Raw genomic sequence first — 21,605 nt, 5'->3', positions numbered from 1 at the left:
TATACAGAGGCATTGTTTTTGTCAGCATAATAAAAGCATCCATTATATCTAGCACTTAGTTCAAATCTGTGTAGAATGAGCTGTTGGATAATGTAATATGACCCCAAAAGTAATACATAGGGGGAAAGGGTTAGGATTGCTGTATGAACCCTAATTATAGCATTTCCTTTGCACTTGAAAAATGACCTTCATTTTTATCAAAGTTTGTGATGGTGTGAATAATCAAATTTCTTCAGGATTTGCTGTTGGGCTCAGTCACTTATGAGATTCTTGTAACTAGCCATCAGTATATGTCAGTTACCAGAATTTTGAAGTTACATTCTTCCTTAGCTCCATTTACATACAAATCTCTTCACTGTAGTACGAGGAGAAATGAGAGTCCCGGAAGAAGCTCTTAAGGTAAACTTTTAATCCTTCTGTTGTTAATCTACTGTAGTTGAATTTGTTCATAGATACTTCACTTTCATTTTTAACTATTTTGTAGCATGAGAAGTTTACCATTCAACTTCAGTTGTCCCAAAAATCTTCTGAGTCGGAATTACCAAAATCTGCAAGCGCCAAAAACATCGATTCAAAGGTAGCAGACGCGGCTCCCGATGTGCTTCCCAAAGCTGCAGAAGCACTGAAGTCAGAGGAGAAAGCTGCAGGTAAGCGAGCCCTTGGAGAATGTTGTATTTCTGCACCGTGTTGAAGAAATTACATTCCTTGTTCTCAAAAACTTGGCCATGTCCATATAACAATGATGCATACTAATGACTGATTCCAAACTACGTATTTTAATGCAGGTAGTGTTTTCTTTAGACAGCATTCTAAAACATACAGTATATGGTAACTGTATGTGAATGCACTTAATTGTATAAGCATTTAAGGAAAATAAATTAGTTACAACATTTGAAGGGAATAATTTATAATGGTAATTTTTTGTTTACAATTATCTGAGTTAAAATAATATAAAAAGGAAAAATTAAAATTACATCATCAGAATATATAATACTTTTTCTAAGAACTACAAGATGCTTTACATAAAATAAATAATATCTTAATTTGATAAACAATATAGGTTAAATTTAGTTACTCTACAATACCCTTAAGCACTAAAGCAATTAAAAAATGTCTACTCATGCCAAAATTTACTTTAATTTCATTTTTTAGAATCAGTGGTTTTTTTTTTTAATTTTTATTTGAGAGCGACAGATACAGAGAGAAAGACAGATAGAGGGAGAGAGAGAATGGGCGCGCCAGGGCTTCCAGCCACTGCAAACAAACTCCAGATGCGTGCGCCCCCTTGTGCATCTGGCTAACGTGGGACCTGGGGAACCAAGCCTCGAACCGGGGTCCGTAGGCTTCACAGGCAAGCGCTTAACCGATAAGCCATCTCTCCAGCCCTAGACTCAGTGGTATTTTTGATTAGACTAGCTTTATTCTTTCTTTGTTGATTATTGGGTAGTTTCAAAAAAAAAAAATTCTATTCCAGACATGTCTTACCTAAATATTTAAGTGTAAAGTTATATGTTTGAGTAATCTAGTTATGCGTCAGAGAATTCTTAGTACTTTAACAACAACAACAAAATACTGGGTTTTATGTTGCAGATGCGTTACTTAAATACCAGCTAGAAACAAGTTCCATTCAATTAGTCATGTCCAGTGTTGTGCAAAGTCTTGCACAAATACTAAGTTATTCAATATATGGTATTTTTAATGAATTAGGAAATTCTAGCCTTCTGCAAAAGTATATTTGTTTTTGTTGTCTCATCTGCTTTAGAGAGATTTTTCCCACCTCTTTCCAGATGTTTCTGCTATGCCACGTGGTACTCCATTATATGGACAGCCATCATGGTGGGGAGATGATGAGGTGGATGAACAAAGAGCCTTCAAGTCCAATGGCAAGCCTGAAGAAAAACATCATGAAACTGGAACATCAGGTAAATATATGTCAGCACTTTGACATTGAACCATATTTTGGGAAGCACTTGTAGTCCAAGCAAAATACCAGTCTGCTCTGAAAAATGCTCCCACTAAAGTATTCCTATTACTTGATTTGTAGAAAGTTGATGAGAGTTATAATGACCTTGTTATTTTAAGGTAAATTTCTTTGTGATTCTTATATAAAATTCTTACTATAATATTTTATAAAGTATTTTTGTCTAAAGGATTTCAAGTTTATGATTAAGCTATGATTTATCATTAAGTATATAACAAATTAATAATATAGATATTTTAAATATTTTCAAATAATTATGATATGAATTGACAAAATAGTAGGTACATAAGAATTTTGTTTTCACTAGATTCATAAACATATAATTATAAAAATAATAATTTTTCCTATGTTCATAAATATGATAAGAAATTACAACATCTTAAAGACTTAGTATGCTTAGTTTGCTGGGATGTCATAGCAACAGTATTATTAAGTTCAACCACTATTATGAAGAAATAGCACTGGGTCAGATCCTCAGACTAGAAATCAAGGAACATATTCCTTGGTTGGTGTGGTAAGTGGTAACCAAGTGTGCTGAAAAATCAAGATTTCCAGGAATAAATGGAGATGCCAGTTATCATACATAAGGTTATTGAAAAAACATCAGAACTGAAGGATGGAGCTGCCAGTTTTTGTGCTAACAGCAGATAAAGATCCAGAACTGGAGGACTTAAGTACAGACACCAGGGATCTCAATGGAAGACTTACTCTGACTTCAAACCATGGACAGAGTCCATCAGAACTCTTGATGTTTGCTATCTTTAACCTTCTTTACTAAAGTAAAAACAACAGTTTTCTTAACTAGAGACTAAGAACTTGATTTCTTTAGACATAATCTAGTCACATTTAAGTACAAGTCTCAAAACGCTGCCATTTATCAAATAGATTTTACCACGCTTCACCTTTGCAAATACATTTCTATCCCAGCTTTCTTGTTTCTTTCACCAACATATTCTTCATGCCTGAGCTTAAGGTACTGTTCTTCAGTATTACCTAGCAGGCCTTCATCTGTAAAGAATAGTAAAGAGGGAATGAATATACTGGGCTCTCATCGCTCAGTCCTCAGGGTTGTTAGCCCATCTTTCTCCAGCTCTCTGTCCACCCGTGGTTACATCCTGAGGGTGTTTCCCCTCACACTTGAAACCACTGCCAGCAGCATTCTTGTGAACTTGCTACTTTGAACACATCCAGTAGCAGAGAACAAAAGTTGCTTCCAGAAGATGTCTTGGGATTTGAAAGACAACCTTTCCCAAAAAGATGTCAACAGAGCTCTCTTCTCACTAGCCTCTTACAGACTCAGGAGCAGATCACCTGCTTTTCTGAGTCAGTTTCTGGTAAAACCTATGGTATTATCTTTATAACACCCTTGTTCTAACGTGGAGTTAGTTTCCCTTCAGGCACATGAGCAGTGTCGTAGAAGAATAGCACCAGAGAAGACTGGTGTCCTTTTAGGAAAGAAGAACAGGAAAAGGGTGTTGAAAGGTGCCCAACAATCAACTTCATTTGAATTTTTTTTTCTTCTTTTTATGTAATGTCAACTTCAGTTGCCTTGTTTTCCCTGCTGAGTCATAATGTATCTTTCAGTCTTAATGTTCAACTCTGTTTAAGTTCACTTTGCATAACAAATTTATGCTGTTTTTAGTTCATCTAAAAAATAAACTAGCAATTTCCTTCATCTAAAAAATAAACTAGCAATTTCCTTCTGTCAAGTAGATCTTCAATTTGTTTAAATTTTGTTTTATTTATTTATTTGAGAGCGACAGAGAGAAGGAGGCAGAGAGAGAGAGAGAGGGAGAGAGAATGGGTGTGCCAGGGCCTCCAGTCACTGCAAACGAACTTGGACGCATGTGCCTTCTTGTGCATCTGGCTAACATGGGTTCTGGGGAATCAAGCCTTGAACCAGGGTCCTTAGGCTTCACAGGCAAGCACTTAACAGCTAAGCCATCTCTCCAGCTCAGATTTTCAATTAAAAAAAAAATTGTGTTTATTTTTATTAAGAGCGACAGAGAAAGAGGGAGATAAAGAGAGAATGGTCACACCAGGGCCTCCAGCCACTGTATGCACCACCTTGTGCTTCTGGCTTACGTGGGTCCTGGGGAATCGAGGGTCCGTAGGCTTCACAGGCAAGTGCTTAACTGCTAAACCATCTCTCCAGCCCGATGTTCAACTTTTTAAGTGGCAGTGGGTGTTGCATCCCAATATCAGTTGTTTCAGTATCCTCTCCCACATACATTATACTAATTAATGACTGTCTCATCCCACAGGGATATGGATGGTATAAAATCCTAAATGATGCTAATACTACTACTGTATAACACTATTTTTGTGTAAAGTTTCTTTTCACAGCTAACTCTAAATTCCTTCAAATACCACATGTCATTATGTACTATAGTCATTTGGTACAGAAAGGAGGAAAAATGAGCCAACTAGATGGGTTAGAAACACAGATGAATTTAACTCTTCCCAAATTCTGAAAATTATTATGTGGTAATGATTGCTGTATAGCTATTAAAAATGTTGCCTTCACCCCTTGCATGCAAAACAACTGAAAATCTGACATACATAACTTGTAAAATACGGTGACAGGTACACGCATATGATACAGGAGAAATAACTGTGATTTACAGTAATAGCTAACACTTGAATTGGTGCCTTCCTTATCCAAACACTGTTCTTCCAAGTAGTTTGTATGCCTGCAAGTTATGTTCTCAGCAACATGTAAAAATAATAGTTACTGCTATTTTTGCTCATTTAATAGATAAAAGAATTGAGCCACAGTGATGCTAATGTACTTACCAAGGCACATAATAAAACAGGGCTTTGAGCTCAGGAGACCTGACTCCAAAGCCCATTCTCTTACCTACAACAGTTAAAACTTCAGTGATAATTACTCCTGTGAGTACACATATGCACATGAAATTTCTATGAAAGAATATGCTTAATAGGTTAGAGAGATTTAGATGCTGTCAAAACAATGACATTGAAGACCGCTTCCTCAGTGTGAGACATTAAGTTTCAAATTGTGATATCCCAGCAACAATTTCATCTATGTGAATGAAGCTAATTTTTTTTTCAGTACTGGGGATTAAATCTGTCCTTATATATATGTTAACAAGCACTCTCATCATTGAGCTACATCTCCAGCCTTTTTTTATTTGTTTGTTCCCCACGCTGGCCATAATGTCACTGTGTAGAACAAGCTTGCCTTGAACTCATGACCCACCTGCTAAGCCTACTAACTAGCTGAAACAATGGGCCTGTGCCAGCCAGCCATTTTTGAAACTAAATTCTTAAAAGATTATCGATGTGTTGCCCTTTCTCATTGTCATTTCTACCAGACCACCAAAAACACTCACAATCTTGAGTCTGTGATTTATGTTTTATATTAAATAACCTGTAAGTGCTGTGTCAGACTCATTAGTTTAATAGTAATTTAAGAGACTAATTTGATTTCTTTCGTTTTTGGTTTTTCAAGGTAGGGTCTCACTGTAGCCCAAGTTGACCTGGAATTTACTGTGTGGTCTCAGGCTGACCTCAGATTCACAGTAATCCTCCTACTTTGGTCTCTCAAGTGCTTAGATTAAAAGTATGTGCCTCCATCCTCATCCGAGCTAATTTACTTTCTCATATTGTCATTTCCTTTGTTTGAAATGTAGGTAGAAGGAAAAAATAAATATAAATTTATAAATTTAGGGAGGAAGCCAGCATTATAGAATCAGATTTGAAATGTGTACCAAATATTATTTAATTTGATCACTTTGAAATTAAAGTGTTTTTTAAAAATTGTTCTGGCTTTTCGTGATAGGGTCTCACTCTAGCCCAAGCTGACCTGGAATTTACTGTGTAGTCTCAGGGTGGCCCCTGAGTCCTGGGACTAAACGCATGAACCATAACATACAGCATGAATTAAATTTTTTTAAATACTACTTAAGATATGTGATATGATTAGTTTTAGAAATTATATTGTAAGCATACTCTTTCAGTAAAACACAAATGTGATTTGCAGATTAAAAGTGTGGTTTCATAGTGTAGTCCTTATGTAACGAGTAAGACCTTGGATTTGGATTTGATCCCTAGCTCCACAAAAGTAAAAAAGAACGATGTTCATCTTGAGTATCACATTTTAGAATTTGAAACCTCAGTACTTTAAATTTAAGAACTCAGTACATCCAGGGAAAGATAATAGATGTTTGCTACCTAGTTATTTGTGTTCACATATACCCAGAATCTCTTGGTAGCTTAACACATAGCCTAAAAAAAACAAAACCTTAGGAGCAAATACTTAAATTGTATGAATATTTGAATCCCATTAAGGAAAATAGTCCTCAGTTGAACTACAGCTATGTTCATCTACATTGTTAGCTTCATATTAATATTAATTTAGCTTATAATTAAGAGCATGTAAGGGGTGGAGAGATGGCTTAGCAGTTAAGGTACATGCCTCCAAAGCCTCAGGACTCATTGTTTTTAAACTTTCAAATTTTAGTTCCTTGTTAACAAAAGGAGTTTCACAGTGTCTGTAATTAGAAGTCCTTAACTAGGATAGATTAGCTAGATGTCTTAAGCAGAATGAGCTATGATAAGTAGTCTTGACCATCTTGACTTGCTTTAGTATTTAATTTTATGTGGAAGAATGAAGTGACCATTTACTGTTTATTATAACTACCCCTGAAAGGTCACACAAACACACACACAAAAAAGATTCTTAAAATCTTAGGCCGGGGATGGAGTAATGGAGCAGTTAAGGCACTTGTCTATGAAGCCCAAGGTCCTATGTTTTTCCCCATAAGCCAAATGCGCAAGTGACACAAGCATGCAAGTTCACACATGCAAGCAAGGTGGAGCATACATCTGGAGTTTGCAGTGGCTGGAGACCCCAGCATTGCAATTCTCTTTCTCTCGCTCTCTCACATAAAAGAAAATGGAAATTATTACAGTTAACTCAGTCATAATCATTTATTAAATGTTTTAAATTCTTACTTGAGATTAGCAAAATTTTTTAAATATTATTTTCAAGCAGAAAGAGAGAGAATGAACAAGCCAGGGCCTTTAGCTGCTACAAATGAACTCCAGATACATGTGCCACTTTGTGCATCTGGCTTTGTGTGGATACAGGAAAATCAAACCTGGGCCGTTAGGCTTTGCAGTCAAGCACCTTTACTGCTGATCCATCTTTGCAACCCAAAATTTTAATATAAACAGATATTTTATATGATGTAGTAATTTGGTATGGACTAATTTAATTGTAAGTAGAAAGCAGTGTAAAATTTATAACCCCCAGAGTATGTTTCGTCAGGGTTGTGAGCATAGAAAGCAGTTCAGTTTTTATATCATAATTTTGTAAAACCCTAATCATTTTTCTGGTGTGCATTTGTAGTTACAACTTATAAGTTACAGTTATAGTTATAACTTGCAATTATGCCTTTAACCCCAGCACTAGGGAGGCAGAGGTAAGAGAATCGTCATGAGTTCAAGGCCACCCTGAGACTACATAGTTAATTTCAGGTCAGCCTGCACCAGATTGAGACCCTACCTCAACCCTCCCAAAAAATAAATAAATAAAAAGATCCCAGTTCATTTCTTTCTATTGTCTTCAGAGAAATGAATCTTCCTTCACATAATGAATTCTAGATGATTTGAACTTTTACAACTGAGCTTGTAGTTTTTAACTGTTGCCTAAATTACTATGAATGATGAATTGTGCCAAGATTTAATATTTGAAAAGATACTTCAGAAATCCAAATACATTAGAAAGTGATTGTTTTCCTGCATTTTCTTTTCTTCATTGTAAATTGTGATTTACTATAGATCTGTTTATAAACAGATTGGATATTTGAGCCTTAGGGAAACTTTACATTTCATTCATTCTTGATGGCTAAATCATCTTGGTAATAGATGCCATCTTTTACTTTCTCAACCAAAGGATGGTTTATTTAGTCTAACTTCTTTCTTACATAGTTGCACTATCAAATAATACATATTTGAAACACTTCAGTTGACGTGTTCATTTGTACACTTTCATGTATATTTTATAAAAGCATCTGTTTTTAAGTCATTAAATTAGAATTTTCAGCAACAGAAGAATGGGTATAGTGTTGTACATTTGTTCATTCCTTTTTCCAGTTCTTCTTAATATAATGCCTCACTTCACCTTTCCAACACTGGTGCACATTCTGCTCTCTAGAAATATAAGCTCATTTTCATACAGAGCTATTGGCTAACAACATTATTTTCCATTTTTATGTTATTTCTTTCATACTGCCTCTTGGATTGCCATGCTTTAAGCATACCACATGTTTTATCTCTAAATACTCTTTCTATCTTTATAAAATCAGTAATATAATGTTTTTGTCATCCTAAAAGTAGGTGTCTAAATGTAATAATAGAGAATGGTAAGTAGAATCATTACTTCCAAAGTGTCACCTACATATTAACTCAGATATACATCCTCATTTGCTGACCAGTTCTTTATTAGAGCTCTTCATTTGTTCACAGATATCTCAAATATCTCATCGTGATGGCTTGCTGAGGAATTCATTAGGAAATTCATGCTTTTTCTATCATCTCTTCATATATTTGTGTGTGTGTGTGTGTGTGTATCCTACATCTTCACATTTTATTTCAGTTTCTTTATACCTTGAATTCTAAAGCCAAGTTGGCATATTTATGTTCCTATCCATTCAGTGTCCATCTCTTAATGGCTTTGCCATGGCTGCTGTTTATCTTGCATCCCGTGTTTGTAACTGAATCATAGTCAAGTTTCTTTCATCTCTGTAACATTTTTTTCTATGATATAAATGCGACTGTATTTCATCCAGACTATGATCTGCCTTCTGATTATCAGACAGTAATGAAAATGGTCATTGCCAGTGACCCTCAGATACTAGACGCTTCCAAATATTTTGAATTCTCTCTTATTTTTCTCATTAGGGTGCAGCATAGATGCCAAGCAAGTTGAGGAACAGTCTGCAGCTGCAAATGAAGATGTGCTTTTTCCTTTCTGTAGGGAACCAAGTTATTTTGAAATCCCTACAAAAGAATTCCAACAACCATCACAAATAGCAGAGAGCACTATTCATGAAATCCCAACTAAAGACACACCAAGTTCTCATACAACAGGTGCAGGGCATGCTTCATTTACCATTGAATTTGATGACAGTACTCCAGGAAAAGTAACTATTAGAGACCATGTGACAAAATTTGCTTCTGATCAGCGCCACAAGTCAAAGAAGTCCTCTCCTGGAACTCAAGACTTGCTGGGAATTCAAACAGGAATGATGGCACCAGAAAACAAAGTAGCTGACTGGCTAGCCCAAAACAACCCACCTCAGATGGTATGGGAACGAACAGAAGAGGATTCCAAAAGTATTAAAAGCGATGTTCCAGTGTACTTGAAAAGGTTGAAAGGTAAAGTGAATTGATCGTTTCAGAAATTCCTATTATATCCTAAAGAAAATTTGATTGTCACAGTTGCCAAACTACTATTATATAATTACATAGTAGAAAACATCTGCTTTTCAAAATTTATGTTTAATTTTAAAGCTTTGAAGCAAACCACACTTCCCATATCCAGGTTGCTCATTTAAAATAGTCTTTTTTAATTTTCTTACCAAAACCTCATCAGCTTTCTCCTTTAAAAACACAAGATTTATTAGTTCACCAGTGGAATTACCTAGACAATAATTCTATACAGTATTTTTTTTTATTTAACAAAAAGACATATGCAATGCTTTTCTTTGTATCATGCTTCTAATAAAATATTGTGTCTTGATTTTAAAAGAAACTTTAAGCCATTGGTATGGGTCAAAATTTCCACTTGGATAATATTGTCACATTCCTAATGGAGGGCTTCAAGCTATAAACTACTCTCAGGAGTTACTCATAAAATAAATACCTTTAATTTAAACTTCCTACTAGGTATCTGTAATCTAAATTACAATCTTGATATCAAGACAGTCTCATAATTATAACTTAATGTTCATTTTCGAAGTAGTTATTATATATGCTTTATTACTGTAACACTTGACCAAAATTATCAAAACCTTTATACCTGTACTTGATGTCATTGGCTGATCATTTTTCTGTTGGTTTTGCAAATTAAATTTATTCGGGATTAGTTGAACAGAGATTTGTGTTACTCTGTCTTATATTCAGTATGTCATCAATAAGGGGATTGTCTTGAACAAATTACATGTTAATTTGATCATTCTGTGTGGCCCTGTTGGAAATTAATGAATTTTCCTTTAAAAAAAGTTCTTGAGGACAGAGACCATATATTACTGTTTCTTTTATTTAAAAAAATTTACTTATTTGAGAGAGAGAGAGAGAAAGAAGTATGGGCATGCTATGATCTCTTGCCATTACAATTGAACACCAGATGCTTGTGCCACTTTGTGCATTTGGTTTTCCATGGTTACTGGGGAATTGGTCCAGCATTGGCTGGCTTGATCCATCTCCCCAGCCCAATTACTGTATTTCTTAACATGTCATCAGGGGCATGTGATATGTACTAGTAATTTGAATAAACAATGATTGATAAATCATTGATAATGACAGGACTGATTGTAGCTTAATGTATACCTTATTCTCAGAAGTAATAAGGTAATAGTAATTTATGCTCATTTCACTTGGCTTCTAAGTCATATCAGAATATTGAGGTGCTGTGATTACCTAATTTGTCACTTTTATGGGATTTAATTATAGTCATAAGCTTTCATCTAGCATAGGTACTTTCGATATGCAGTTGTGATCTTTTTACTTGTACTGGACAATATTGATACATAATTGAGATCTATACATATGCATAGATTCAAGCTCACAACTAAAAGCTGCATATGTAAACTGACCATTAATATATGTTTGATTAGTAATACTGTATTCTTGTATGCTATGATAGATAGTCTGTGCCTTGAAAATTAGAACGTTTTTTTAAAACTTATATTCTTGGTAAATATTCAAAAAGTACACTTAAATTGTCCTTTAAGAGGATACTATTTAAATATATTTGTTAATTCTTTTTATAATGCTTTTCAGTCATAATTATTTTCTGTATTAGCTGTTGCTTTAAACCATCATTTTAAGACATTTTCTGCTTTTGAATAAGGCTGTTTGCGAGCCTAATTACAATTAGAAATAATACTATCCACATGAACACTATCTTTACACTAATCTGTAGATATTTTAACACTTGGAGCTAGGGAGATAGCTCAGTTGATAAAAGAGTTTGACTCTAAGCATTAGGACCTCAGTTTAGTTCCCAGTTCACAGCTAAAATGAGTGGTATGTACCTATGATCCTGTAGCTGAGGAAACAGAGATAGGAAGACCCCTGGGGCTTGCTGGACAGCCAGTGTACCCTCATTCATGAGTTCCAGGCCAATGAGACATCCTGTCTCAAAGGAAGTGAATGACATTCCTGGCATAACACCCAAGGTTTCCCTTTAGCCTCTACATATGCATGTGTGGGCATACACACATCCCACACATGCACATGCATAAACTTTTTAAAATTTAAAGCTTAATTAGAAATTAGATAAATTACTATTGCTTTAAAAATTGGTTTTTAAGTAGACATATATATTCCATTGCTGGGAACTCTCGCTTTTGGATTTGCCTTTAGCTCATCATCCAAGAAAATGGTTTTGCAGTTACAGTTCATTTTGTTTCCCACATTGGTTTACCTTATTTCTGCTGGCTTGTTTACAAGTGGCATTTGACTTCCTTCAAAAATGAGAGCTTTTATCATTAGATAACAGTTTCTCACTGTTAAGGATATCACAAAAGATACACTCAAAATTCTTTTGAAGATATAGTTAGATAGCAGTAATACTTTTCTAAAAATTGGACTTTTAGTAACTGTTTAAATCAGTTAAACAATTCAAAGTAGGTCAATAAACCCGAGTTTGGTGGCACACTCCTTTAATCCCAGCATTCAGGAGGCCAGGGTAGGAAGAGGATTGCTATGAGTTTGAGGCCAACATGAGACTATATAATGGATTCTAGGTCAGCCTGGACTAGAGCAAGACCTTACCTGAATAAAGAAAAGAAAAAGAAAACACACAAGCCTACCAGAGTAAAGTGTGTGCACTTTGGGACAGTGAGGAAAGTAATGTTCACAAAGCCCCTACGCTTTCACCCTTAAGGAGAGTTACAGCTTCTCTTAGCTTCTGTTACCAAGTATAACTAAGCAGTCTAACCTAAGAAATAACCTAACAAATGAACTTCATTGTACTTAGACTTGCTCAATCATTGGCAGAAAGGAAAAAAGAAAAACTTTATTTTGGAATGTGTGATGTGTTCATGTATTTGTGAATATGTTGATATTCATGCAGAGGCCAGAGGAAAGCATCTGGTGTCCTCCTACATTGCTCTTCTGCCTTATTTCTTTGAGACAGTCTCTCACTGAACTTAGAGTTCCCTGTGTTTCAATTAAACTAACTGATTGACAGGGAGCCTCAGTGACCCACTTGTCCCTGTCCCCTTCAGCACTGACATTACAGGCCTGTGTGACCATGCCTGGCTTTGTTTATGTGAGTGCTAGGGACTTAACTCAGGTTAACATGCTTTCACAGCAAGCGCTCATCCACCAAAAGAAACCTCATGGTCATTTCCTATTGATCTTTTTGCTGAGTAATCACAGAAGATAGCAACACTGTTGAGATAAATCACTTTGTATAAACAGAAATGCTAAAAGGGATAGTAATTTTACAAGAAAAAAAATGGTTAATTTCTCAGAGAACTTATAAACTATATGGTGCAGAAAAGATATTTAAAAGGACTTGATAGCCAGTGTGCAGATTGTATATGTTGTAATAGAAGATAAAATCCATAAAGATATTTTTATTAAAGTTTTGAATGAAAGTTTGTTACTAGTAATTTAGTCTTATTGTACAGGAAGTATTAATTTTGTTCTGTTTAGCTTTTATACACCAAGCCTGCTATCCCTGATTCTTAAATTAATTATCATTGGCAGATACTCCATTAATTATGTATTTGTTTTCAGATTGTATTTTTATTTTGAATAAATAATAATTTGAACATGTTTTGATCTGTTAACACACTAGATTTGTTGCTTGGGTAGAAATGTTCCATAAACCTCACATTATTTTGATCTTAATTCATTTCCTGTGTTTTTCTTATTCCTTTTTAAAACACAACATTCTTTCTGCCATTCCCTAGTCTGTGCTCATTCCTTCTATATGTACCACATTTTCATAGGTGATTCTCTGTGTTTATTGCCACCAGTAGGTAGCATTCAAATTCATTAGGAACAAGCCCATGAACATTAAAAAAAAAAGTCTGCTTTAGACTTACTGTTTTTTACTCTCCTCCCCCAAGTCTTTGATTTCTAGTGGTTACCTGGTTGGAAACCACATTATTCAGCAGGTGTTCACCTCAAAGAACGTAGCCTAGGAATGTTTAAAAATCTTATATGACTGCAGGAAGCAGTGGAATGTTCTTCCAACTTATTAGATTCATGTATAACTTTCAACGAAATTAGTTTAATCTTTGGTTAGTGATACAATTTAAAACATTCATTAAAAAACCTCATGACTTTCTAATAATTTGACACTAATAATTACCGTTTGATTATTCTAATATACTATATTTTCTAGGTAGAAAAAATTTAAAACAGTTTTTAAAAAAGGTAATTTTTATAGCATCATGTCCAGTCTGTAGTAGAACTTTAATCCCAGCATTCAGGAGACAGAGGCAGGAGGATCACCATGAGTTCAAGGCCACCCTGAGATTCCATAGTGAATTCCAGGTCAGTCTGGGCCAGAGTAAGACCCTACCTCAAAAAAACAAACAAAAAAAATCTTTCTATTTATGCACAAGTATATACAATGAATGTATCCTCCAGACTATCTTAGTACTGCAAACTATTTCAGTGACACCACACATTTTCTCTTGTTTCTCTTCTCATTTTAGACTCATATTTTTTACTGTCAAAACAAGTTTAAGGTTCAAGAGCATAACTAAAATGTATTGATGTTATAAACACAAACTGTAACAGCTAATAGAACATTGTCTTGTCAGGAATTGAATCTTTATATAAAGTTAGGACTCGGAGGGGGAAAAAAAATCATCTAATTTGGTTGTTTATAAAAGACTTCATTGTTGGTTGATAAAATTTGAATGTGGCCATTGCATTTGAGGGAAGTTTGCAGAGCCTGTTACTGAAAAGAACATATGACTGGATTCGAAAGTGGGGGGTATCAAAACAAATAGCACTTTTGTATAGGCTTCTAATTTTGTACATGGGAATTTTCTCTTCTGTTTTATATGTTTTCCTTTTTTGTGTGTCCAGGAAATAAACATGATGATGGCACACAGAGTGATTCTGAGAATGCTGGGGCACACCGGCGCTGTAGCAAGCGCGCAACCTTGGAGGAGCACTTAAGACGCCATCACTCAGAACAGAAAAAGAAGGTCCAGGCTGCTGAGAAGCATCAAGACCAGGCTGTTGTAAGTCAAACTGCTCTTATGATTCCATTCTTTGATAAAGACCGTTCCAGACAAAGAAGGTCATATTCTTTTACTCAAAGTACAGGAGTCTTTTGTCAGGAAACTACTTACGCAACACCACATACAAAACTTGAAAAGCCAAAATCTCCAACAGCAGATGCCAAAGTGGTTTCTTTGTCTTTACAGACTAGCTCTGCGCATCACAGAGGGGGGCATGGTGTTCCACATGGGAAATTGTTAAAACAGAAATCAGAGGAGCCATCGGTGTCAATACCCTTCCTACAAACTGCATTATTAAGAAGTTCAGGGAGTCTTGGGCACAGACCAAGCCAGGAGATGGATAAGATGTTAAAAAATCAAGCTACTTCTGCTACTTCAGAAAAGGATAATGATGATGACCAAAGTGACAAGGGTACTTATACCATTGAGTTAGAGAATCCCAACAGTGAGGAAGTGGAAGCAAGAAAAATGATTGACAAGGTAAATAATTGAAATTTAAGTATGCTGTTAGTTGTTGTATATTTGACTGTTGGACATTATTAGAGAGTCAGTATGAAATGTTCTCTTGCATTTGGTGGTATTTGAACTTTAGGGTTTGTTAGGGAACCGGAAGACAAACCGGAAGACCAAAATGTTTTCTGCTGTCAATTTGCTTATATTTTGAATTTGCCTGAGTTTCATATGTAAGGTCCTGTACATTTAAACTGTTTGGGCCTTTTAAAACTGTGTAAATTTAAGATAGGTTTAAAAATCATCTGCTTTGGACTTACTCATTTTGTATTTATACCAAAACTAAACAAAGAAATAGATTAATTCCATTAACATAAAAATAAATGTTAACAGGTTCTGTGCCTACTGATTTCATGTTGAAAACATGAAAGTACATATGATATAATTAACTTTATCCTTATTTCATTGTCTTTATTTCTATTCACTCCTGTCTTTGATGTTATCAAAACCAAATTAGGCTGGGTGTGATGGCACACGCCTTTAATCTAGCACCTGGGAAGCAGAGGTAGTAGAATTGCTGTGAGGTCAAGGCCACTCTTATAACTACATAGTGAATAGGTCAGTCTGGGCTAGAGTGAGACCCTACCTCAAAAAAAGAAAAAAAAGAAAGAAGAAAGGAAGGAAAAACTAAATTAGTTTTTTCTTAAAATAATTTTTCTCATTTTAGCATGGTTCATACCCAGTCATAATGATTATCTACATTTCAGATATTGTTTGATGCTACTGGTTAATGTGTATAATGATTGTTGTATGGTTTTAAAATACTTTTGTCTTAGTTTTACAGTGTTAGAAAGCTAACTATAGAATTAGCTATTTACCTCATCAAAAATAGCAGTGTAAATTGGGTTAAACATTAATTGCTCATTTAAATTCTTATTACTCAAAAGTGTATTGATGAGTGAGCAACAGAGACATCATTAACAATTCCTACCTAAAAGTGAGTCAGAATCAGTGTACTAAACAAAGTGGCCAGCTGATTCATATGCACCTTAACACTTGGGATGTACTGATTTAGATGGTGAATTTCCAGAGTGGTCTCTGAGGGAGTGGGCAAGTTATCTAACCTTTGGATTCAGGGAAAGTATTGGGATATATCTTCACTTTTTATTGATTATTTCTATTTTGGAGTATTTTACATGTTATATTACTGTACTGGTATATAACTCTTAAGCATTTGTACTTATTGAGAAAAAGATTATATTTATTGAGCACCAAACTTGGAGACATATAGGTCTGGGAAATGAGTGTTATATAAGTGATAATAATATTATATTTAGAGAGAATATAGGATTTAAGAAACCATAGATATTCTATAATAATAGATTTTTTTTTTTACATTAAAAGGTTATTTTACACTAAGTGGCCACACACACACTAAGAACATGGCCAAGGCCACTTGAAGGTAGATATATCTGAGATTAAGTATATAAACTGTCCATGTGCTAATATGTGCCTTTATGTAGATTAATCTCTTTAGTTTCATTTATCTCTGAATCAGAAGAAATATTTTTAGGCTTAATAAAAATTCAAAGAACTCAAGGCTTTTAATAATGTGTATCTTATCAGGAGAGCCATTTAAAGATAAACTGTTTACTATTAGTTGTATTAGATTCTACATGTGAATCTCTAGCCAGTACTGGCAAGTCTTTCAGCACTTAAAGGATCAGATATGAATCCAAAGTGGAAGTTAAAATATAAGAGACCTGGGTTAGAGAAATGCTCAATGGTTAAGGTAATTGCCTACAAAGTCTAGGGACCTGAGTTTGATTCCCCAGTACCCCTGTAACACCAGGTGTACAAGATGGTACATGAGTCTGGAGTTCGTTTTCAGTGGCTAAAGGCCCTGATGCATCCATTCTCTCTCTTTCTATATTTCTCTCCCTCCCTTCCCTCTCTTTCTCTTAAATAAATAAATAAATATAAAAATATTTTTTTAAAGTATAAGAAACCAGCCTGGCCAAGACAGAAGAGAGCCAAGGAAGAGGGTATTGTCACAAACCAGCCTCCTTAGAAAACTACTAGACAGAGTATCACACAATCTGGTTTGTACTTGTATAAAATTTTTATAAGTATCCTTTTTCATACTCAGTCTCAGATTTGACAGAAGAGAATCCCAGGATTTTGGAGCAGGATTCATTTGGAGGAGTAATGGATTAGATGACTGGATAATTAATTCAGCCATTCTCCATCAGTATAAACTGCTATGTATAAACTGGAAGGTAAAACCTTGCCACATTTCAGAGAAACAAGGGTAACTATATCATGTGATTGTCAGGAGACCTGGGATTCTAGTAGGTATAGCTAAAGCTGTAAGCCAAAGTAAGACTAGTTAAAGTCAAGCTCTGGGGAAACCAATACAGGAAGCAGGGAATCAAATGTCTGCAGAAGGTGAAATGACCTGTGGGTATGGAGAAAACGGAGGCCAGGGATCACCAGCTTGAGGCATTAGCAGTACATTGCTTGGACGAGGTTTGACATCTGCCTTCTCCCTTTTAAACTTTGAATGTGTGGGACAGCTGTTGTTCACCTGAATTTAACTGCTTTTTGTTGTTGTTCTTGAACTCTGTTATGTGGTCTTTTTCTCCATTGTTTCGATCATGCTTTGTGTCTCTGTTAGTGTATCAGGCATTTGTGAGGAGAGACTTATTACTCAATTGGAAAGACTGAGTTCTCCTTTCAAGAAGTATGTGTATATTGGGTAGAAATACAGATACATTTAAAGCGGTATACTGAATGCTTTGAGAGGTACAAGATATTGAAGTAAAAGTGCTGTGAGCTTCCAGGAAGAGATCTCAAGGTCAACATTTCTTCATCTGAGAGGTCTTTAGCCACTGTATTTAGCCACTGTATTTCTAGCTAACATACCCAGGCTTAGTTAGTTAACTGTAGGCTTTCCTGCTAATAGGTTCATTCTATATGTGGCCTGGAAGGACTAGCCTACTTTCATTTAGATTGATGTTTTCAAGTTTCATCCACAGTATGGCATGGATTAGTACTTCATTCATTACTAAATGAATCAGTGTAGAGTAAAACATCAACCATTCATCCTCTAAAGGACATTTGGTTTGTTTCCAGTTTTATTATAAAAATATTTATTTGTTTATTTATTTAAGAGCAAGAGAGAGACAGACATATAGAGAAACAGATTGAGAATGGGTGCACCAGGGCCTCTAGCCACTGCAAATGAACTCCAGATGCTGCATGTATATCTGGCTTACGTGGGTCCTGGGGAATCAAACCTGGTACCTTAGGCTTTGCCAACAAGTGCCTTAACTGCTGAGCCATCTCTCCAGTCTGCAGTTTCTTTATAAACAGTGTTGCTGTGATCATGGATATATGTATGTGTTCATCATGATTGCAAAACATCACTCATAGCCCCTTTTCTGAGCTCTCAACAATTTCTTTTTGCTTTTAAATTTGAAAAGTTGAATACAACATTAGAATCAGTGTTAAACATTTATTATATACTTATTCCATTGAATTTAAATAGGTTTTCATGACAAGTTACACATTTTATTTTTAAAAACATCCTTATTTTATCTTGATTTAATTCCCTGAAGCAGACAGGAACTCAGCATAGTTCTAATTATTTGCCAAGTAATTTTTGCGAGACATGGGATCCTGTACTATTGATTTAATTGTTGTTCTTCCCCACGTGGTTCTTGTTTCTAGAAGAGAGATGTTCTTCTGGTCTTTGAGGTTAAAAGTTGAGGACAGTTCTATTTTGACATGCATTGGGTTAACGTATGGGTGCTTGCTATTCATTACTGTCTTTTAAAATTTACTTATTTGTAAATAAATTTATAATTGGAGTTTAAAGTAAGCTTACAAAAGCTTGGTATCTAACGACTAATTTTATCAGTTCCATGGGAAGGTAAATTCTAAGTTCCAACTCATTTGGATTTTTCTCCCCCAGTGCTGGGTCTCATGCATGTTAGTTAGGCAGACACTCTGCCACTGAGCTACACCCAGTTCAGAGTACTTTTAATTTAGTAAATTAAGCATTGTCACTATAGAATTCTCATTTTACCTTACCTTTGTATTTTTTTCCAGGGCAGTCTTTCTATTTCCCTGCCTCTTGCACACTAATCTTTCAGGTTACAATAAACAAATCTTATAAATCTGGTATTACTAAATATAATTTTGATTTCTGTAAATATTCAGCAGGTAGAAAGTCTGTACTCATGAAACTTGATTCTGTGATGTTTAGTTTGGACTACCACTGTTCTCCCTCCTCACCATTCCCATTTTATTATTGGAGAGTGTGGACTTTGTATATGTATTTTAAATATTTTTATTTATTTATCTGAGAGAGAGAAAGAGCCAGAGAGTGTGTGTATGTGGTGTGTCAGGGCCTCCTGCTACAGCAAAGGAACTCCAGATGCATATAGCATTTTATGCATCTGATTGTATGTGGGTACTGAGGAATTGAACCCTGGTGCCATCAGGTTTTGAAAGCAACTGCCTTTAACCACCAAGCCATTTCTTTAGTCCCTTATCTGAGAGTTTAAAAAATGACATTAACAATAATGTAGTTTAAAAAATTAAAATGTTCTTAGGATTGGTTTGCATTGTATATCATAGTCTGTTAAGGCACTTGTCCACAAAGCCTAAAGATCCAGGTTCAATTCCCCAGGACCCACATAAGTCAGATGCACAAGATGGTGCATGCATCTGGAGTTTGTTTGCAGTGGCTAGAGGCCCTGACACACCCATACTTTCTCTTTCCTCTCAAATAAATAAAAAATTTTTAAAAACTGAAATCTAAAAATAATAGTCCAGTTCTTAAGAAAATTTGGCTCTAATTAGAGAGTACCCTCTTCATGGTTCTTTTTTTTTTTTTTTAATTTATTTGAGAGCAGCAGACAGAGAGAAAGACAGATTGAGAGAGAGAGAGAGAATGGGCGCGCCAGGGCTTCCAGCCTCTGCAAACGAACTCCAGACGCGTGCGCCCCCATGTGCATCTGGCTAACGTGGGACCTGGGGAACCGAGCCTCGAACCGGGGTCCTTAGGCTTCACAGGCAAGCGCTTAACTGCTAAGCCATCTCTCCAGCCCTTCATGATTCTTTTGAGTGACTTTTTTGGTGTTTGCTTATTTGTTTGACCTTAATAATGAAGGACAAGTCAGACAGATTTTCAGATCTCTTGTAGTGCCGAGTCTAGTAGCCTACAGTTAGTACCATTCAGTAGTAATAGGTTAAAGTTGTTTAGCCACTGAGTTATAGATAGGAAATCCAAAATTAAATGTCACATGTACATGTTCAGAAGTAAGTACTGAGCATACTCCTTGAAACTTGGAGTAGTGCAGACAGGAAGGTGCTGTCCTCCTACTCCAACTCTAGAGTCTACAAGCATGCGCATGCGCACAGGTTCCCCCAAGTAGAAACTTCATCAAGAGAACTGGGAAGGAAACATGCAAAAGCCACACCTCCCTTTCAAGATGAATCAGTTATCTAACAATCGATCAGACCACAGAGTACCTCATTCCTTTTCTTTTGGAAAAACTAGAAACTGGCTGGCAAACTTGTGCAAGATTCTAGTAGAGAGAAAGCATTAAAATTAGATAAGTGTCTGTTCTTTATTTAAAATTTTAACTTAACTTTTTTTATTACTTATGTACACACTGTGTATTACAGTCAAAAGTATTTGTTCTTAATCTTTTCCCTGCTTTAGACTCTAGGCCTAAAGAAGTTTCTGGGCTGGGTGAAAGATCCAAATTTTATACTGAACAAGTTTGGAATTTTGATTGACACCAGGTCAGGGTGAGGAAGAGAAGAGAATAATGAAGTGAGGGCTAACAAACTGCATTTTTAAATACATTGAGCCATCTTGGAGGGTGACAGATAAGCTAGTTGCTATATAGTTGGAAAATGAAGTAGAGCTTGCATGTGGATGAAGTCTTCTAGTGACAGAATCTAGAATGAAAAGTGAGGAAACTTAACAAATTGGTTTGAAAATGCTCTTGGGTTCTTATTATATGGAAAATGTATGTGTTTTTTTACATGTAAAAAGCTTGCAAAGCAGAAAGACAGTTTCAACTGCTTATGTACATTGTTTTCCATGAAATTTGGCACAGTAGATGCTTGCACGCCTAGACACAGAATTAATGAATATTATTCCAAACTGAGTAGCCGTTCCTATCTGAAATGTTTTCAAAATGCTTTAAAAGCTGGGCACGATGACCCGTGCTTGAGATGACAGCACTCAGAAGTCTAAGGCAGGATTGTCAAGAATTTGAAGCCAGCCTGGGCTCCAGTGTGAGGCCCTGTCAGAAAGTGGGAAGGGCTACTTTTGCCCTGCCACTTGTGTTCTCTTGATCTCTAACATACATGAGCGGCTGTCTCCCACACTTTCAAAGGAACCTGCAGAAAGCCACCAGAAGTACTGGGTGCTGAGTTGCAGCTCCTACTAGTATAGCTGTCACCACTTCAAAATAGTCATTTGCAAGACAATTTCTAAGTCTTTTTTATATCAGAAGTAATTTGAAGAAATTTGCTGGGTTTTTTTTTATTGGATATTGCTGATGTTTAGATGTTTGAAGAAATCAAGTTTTTTAATGTATAATTAAATATCACCAAATCATAAAAGTCGCTTACATTGGCAATGTTAAAATATGGAAAAATACACAGACTGTTAGGTGGTTTTT

At 35.5% G+C, this 21,605-nt stretch overlaps 1 protein-coding gene across 8 annotated transcripts in view; it reads left to right on the top strand.

The window, feature by feature from the left end:
• Cep170 (centrosomal protein 170) overlaps positions 1 to 21,605 on the top strand; it is a 104,218-nt gene that overhangs the window by 40,478 nt on the left and 42,135 nt on the right. For 5 of the 8 annotated variants that reach the window (XM_045142346.1, XM_045142345.1, XM_045142343.1 and 2 more), the window contains exons 5-10: positions 341 to 399; positions 485 to 647; positions 1,788 to 1,922; positions 8,912 to 9,388; positions 14,291 to 14,448; positions 14,635 to 14,928. In XM_045142346.1, the coding sequence (XP_044998281.1) occupies positions 341 to 399; positions 485 to 647; positions 1,788 to 1,922; positions 8,912 to 9,388; positions 14,291 to 14,448; positions 14,635 to 14,928 (1,286 nt within the window). The remainder of the gene's footprint in view (positions 1 to 340; positions 400 to 484; positions 648 to 1,787; positions 1,923 to 8,911; positions 9,389 to 14,290; positions 14,449 to 14,634; positions 14,929 to 21,605) is intronic. The other 3 variants (XM_045142349.1, XM_045142347.1, XM_045142348.1) reach the window with 1 other exon arrangement.

This window comes from Jaculus jaculus, chromosome 1 (genome assembly GCF_020740685.1).
Source record: "Jaculus jaculus isolate mJacJac1 chromosome 1, mJacJac1.mat.Y.cur, whole genome shotgun sequence".
Taxonomy (NCBI): domain Eukaryota; kingdom Metazoa; phylum Chordata; class Mammalia; order Rodentia; family Dipodidae; genus Jaculus; species Jaculus jaculus.
This window is presented reverse-complemented; position numbering and strand designations above follow the sequence as displayed.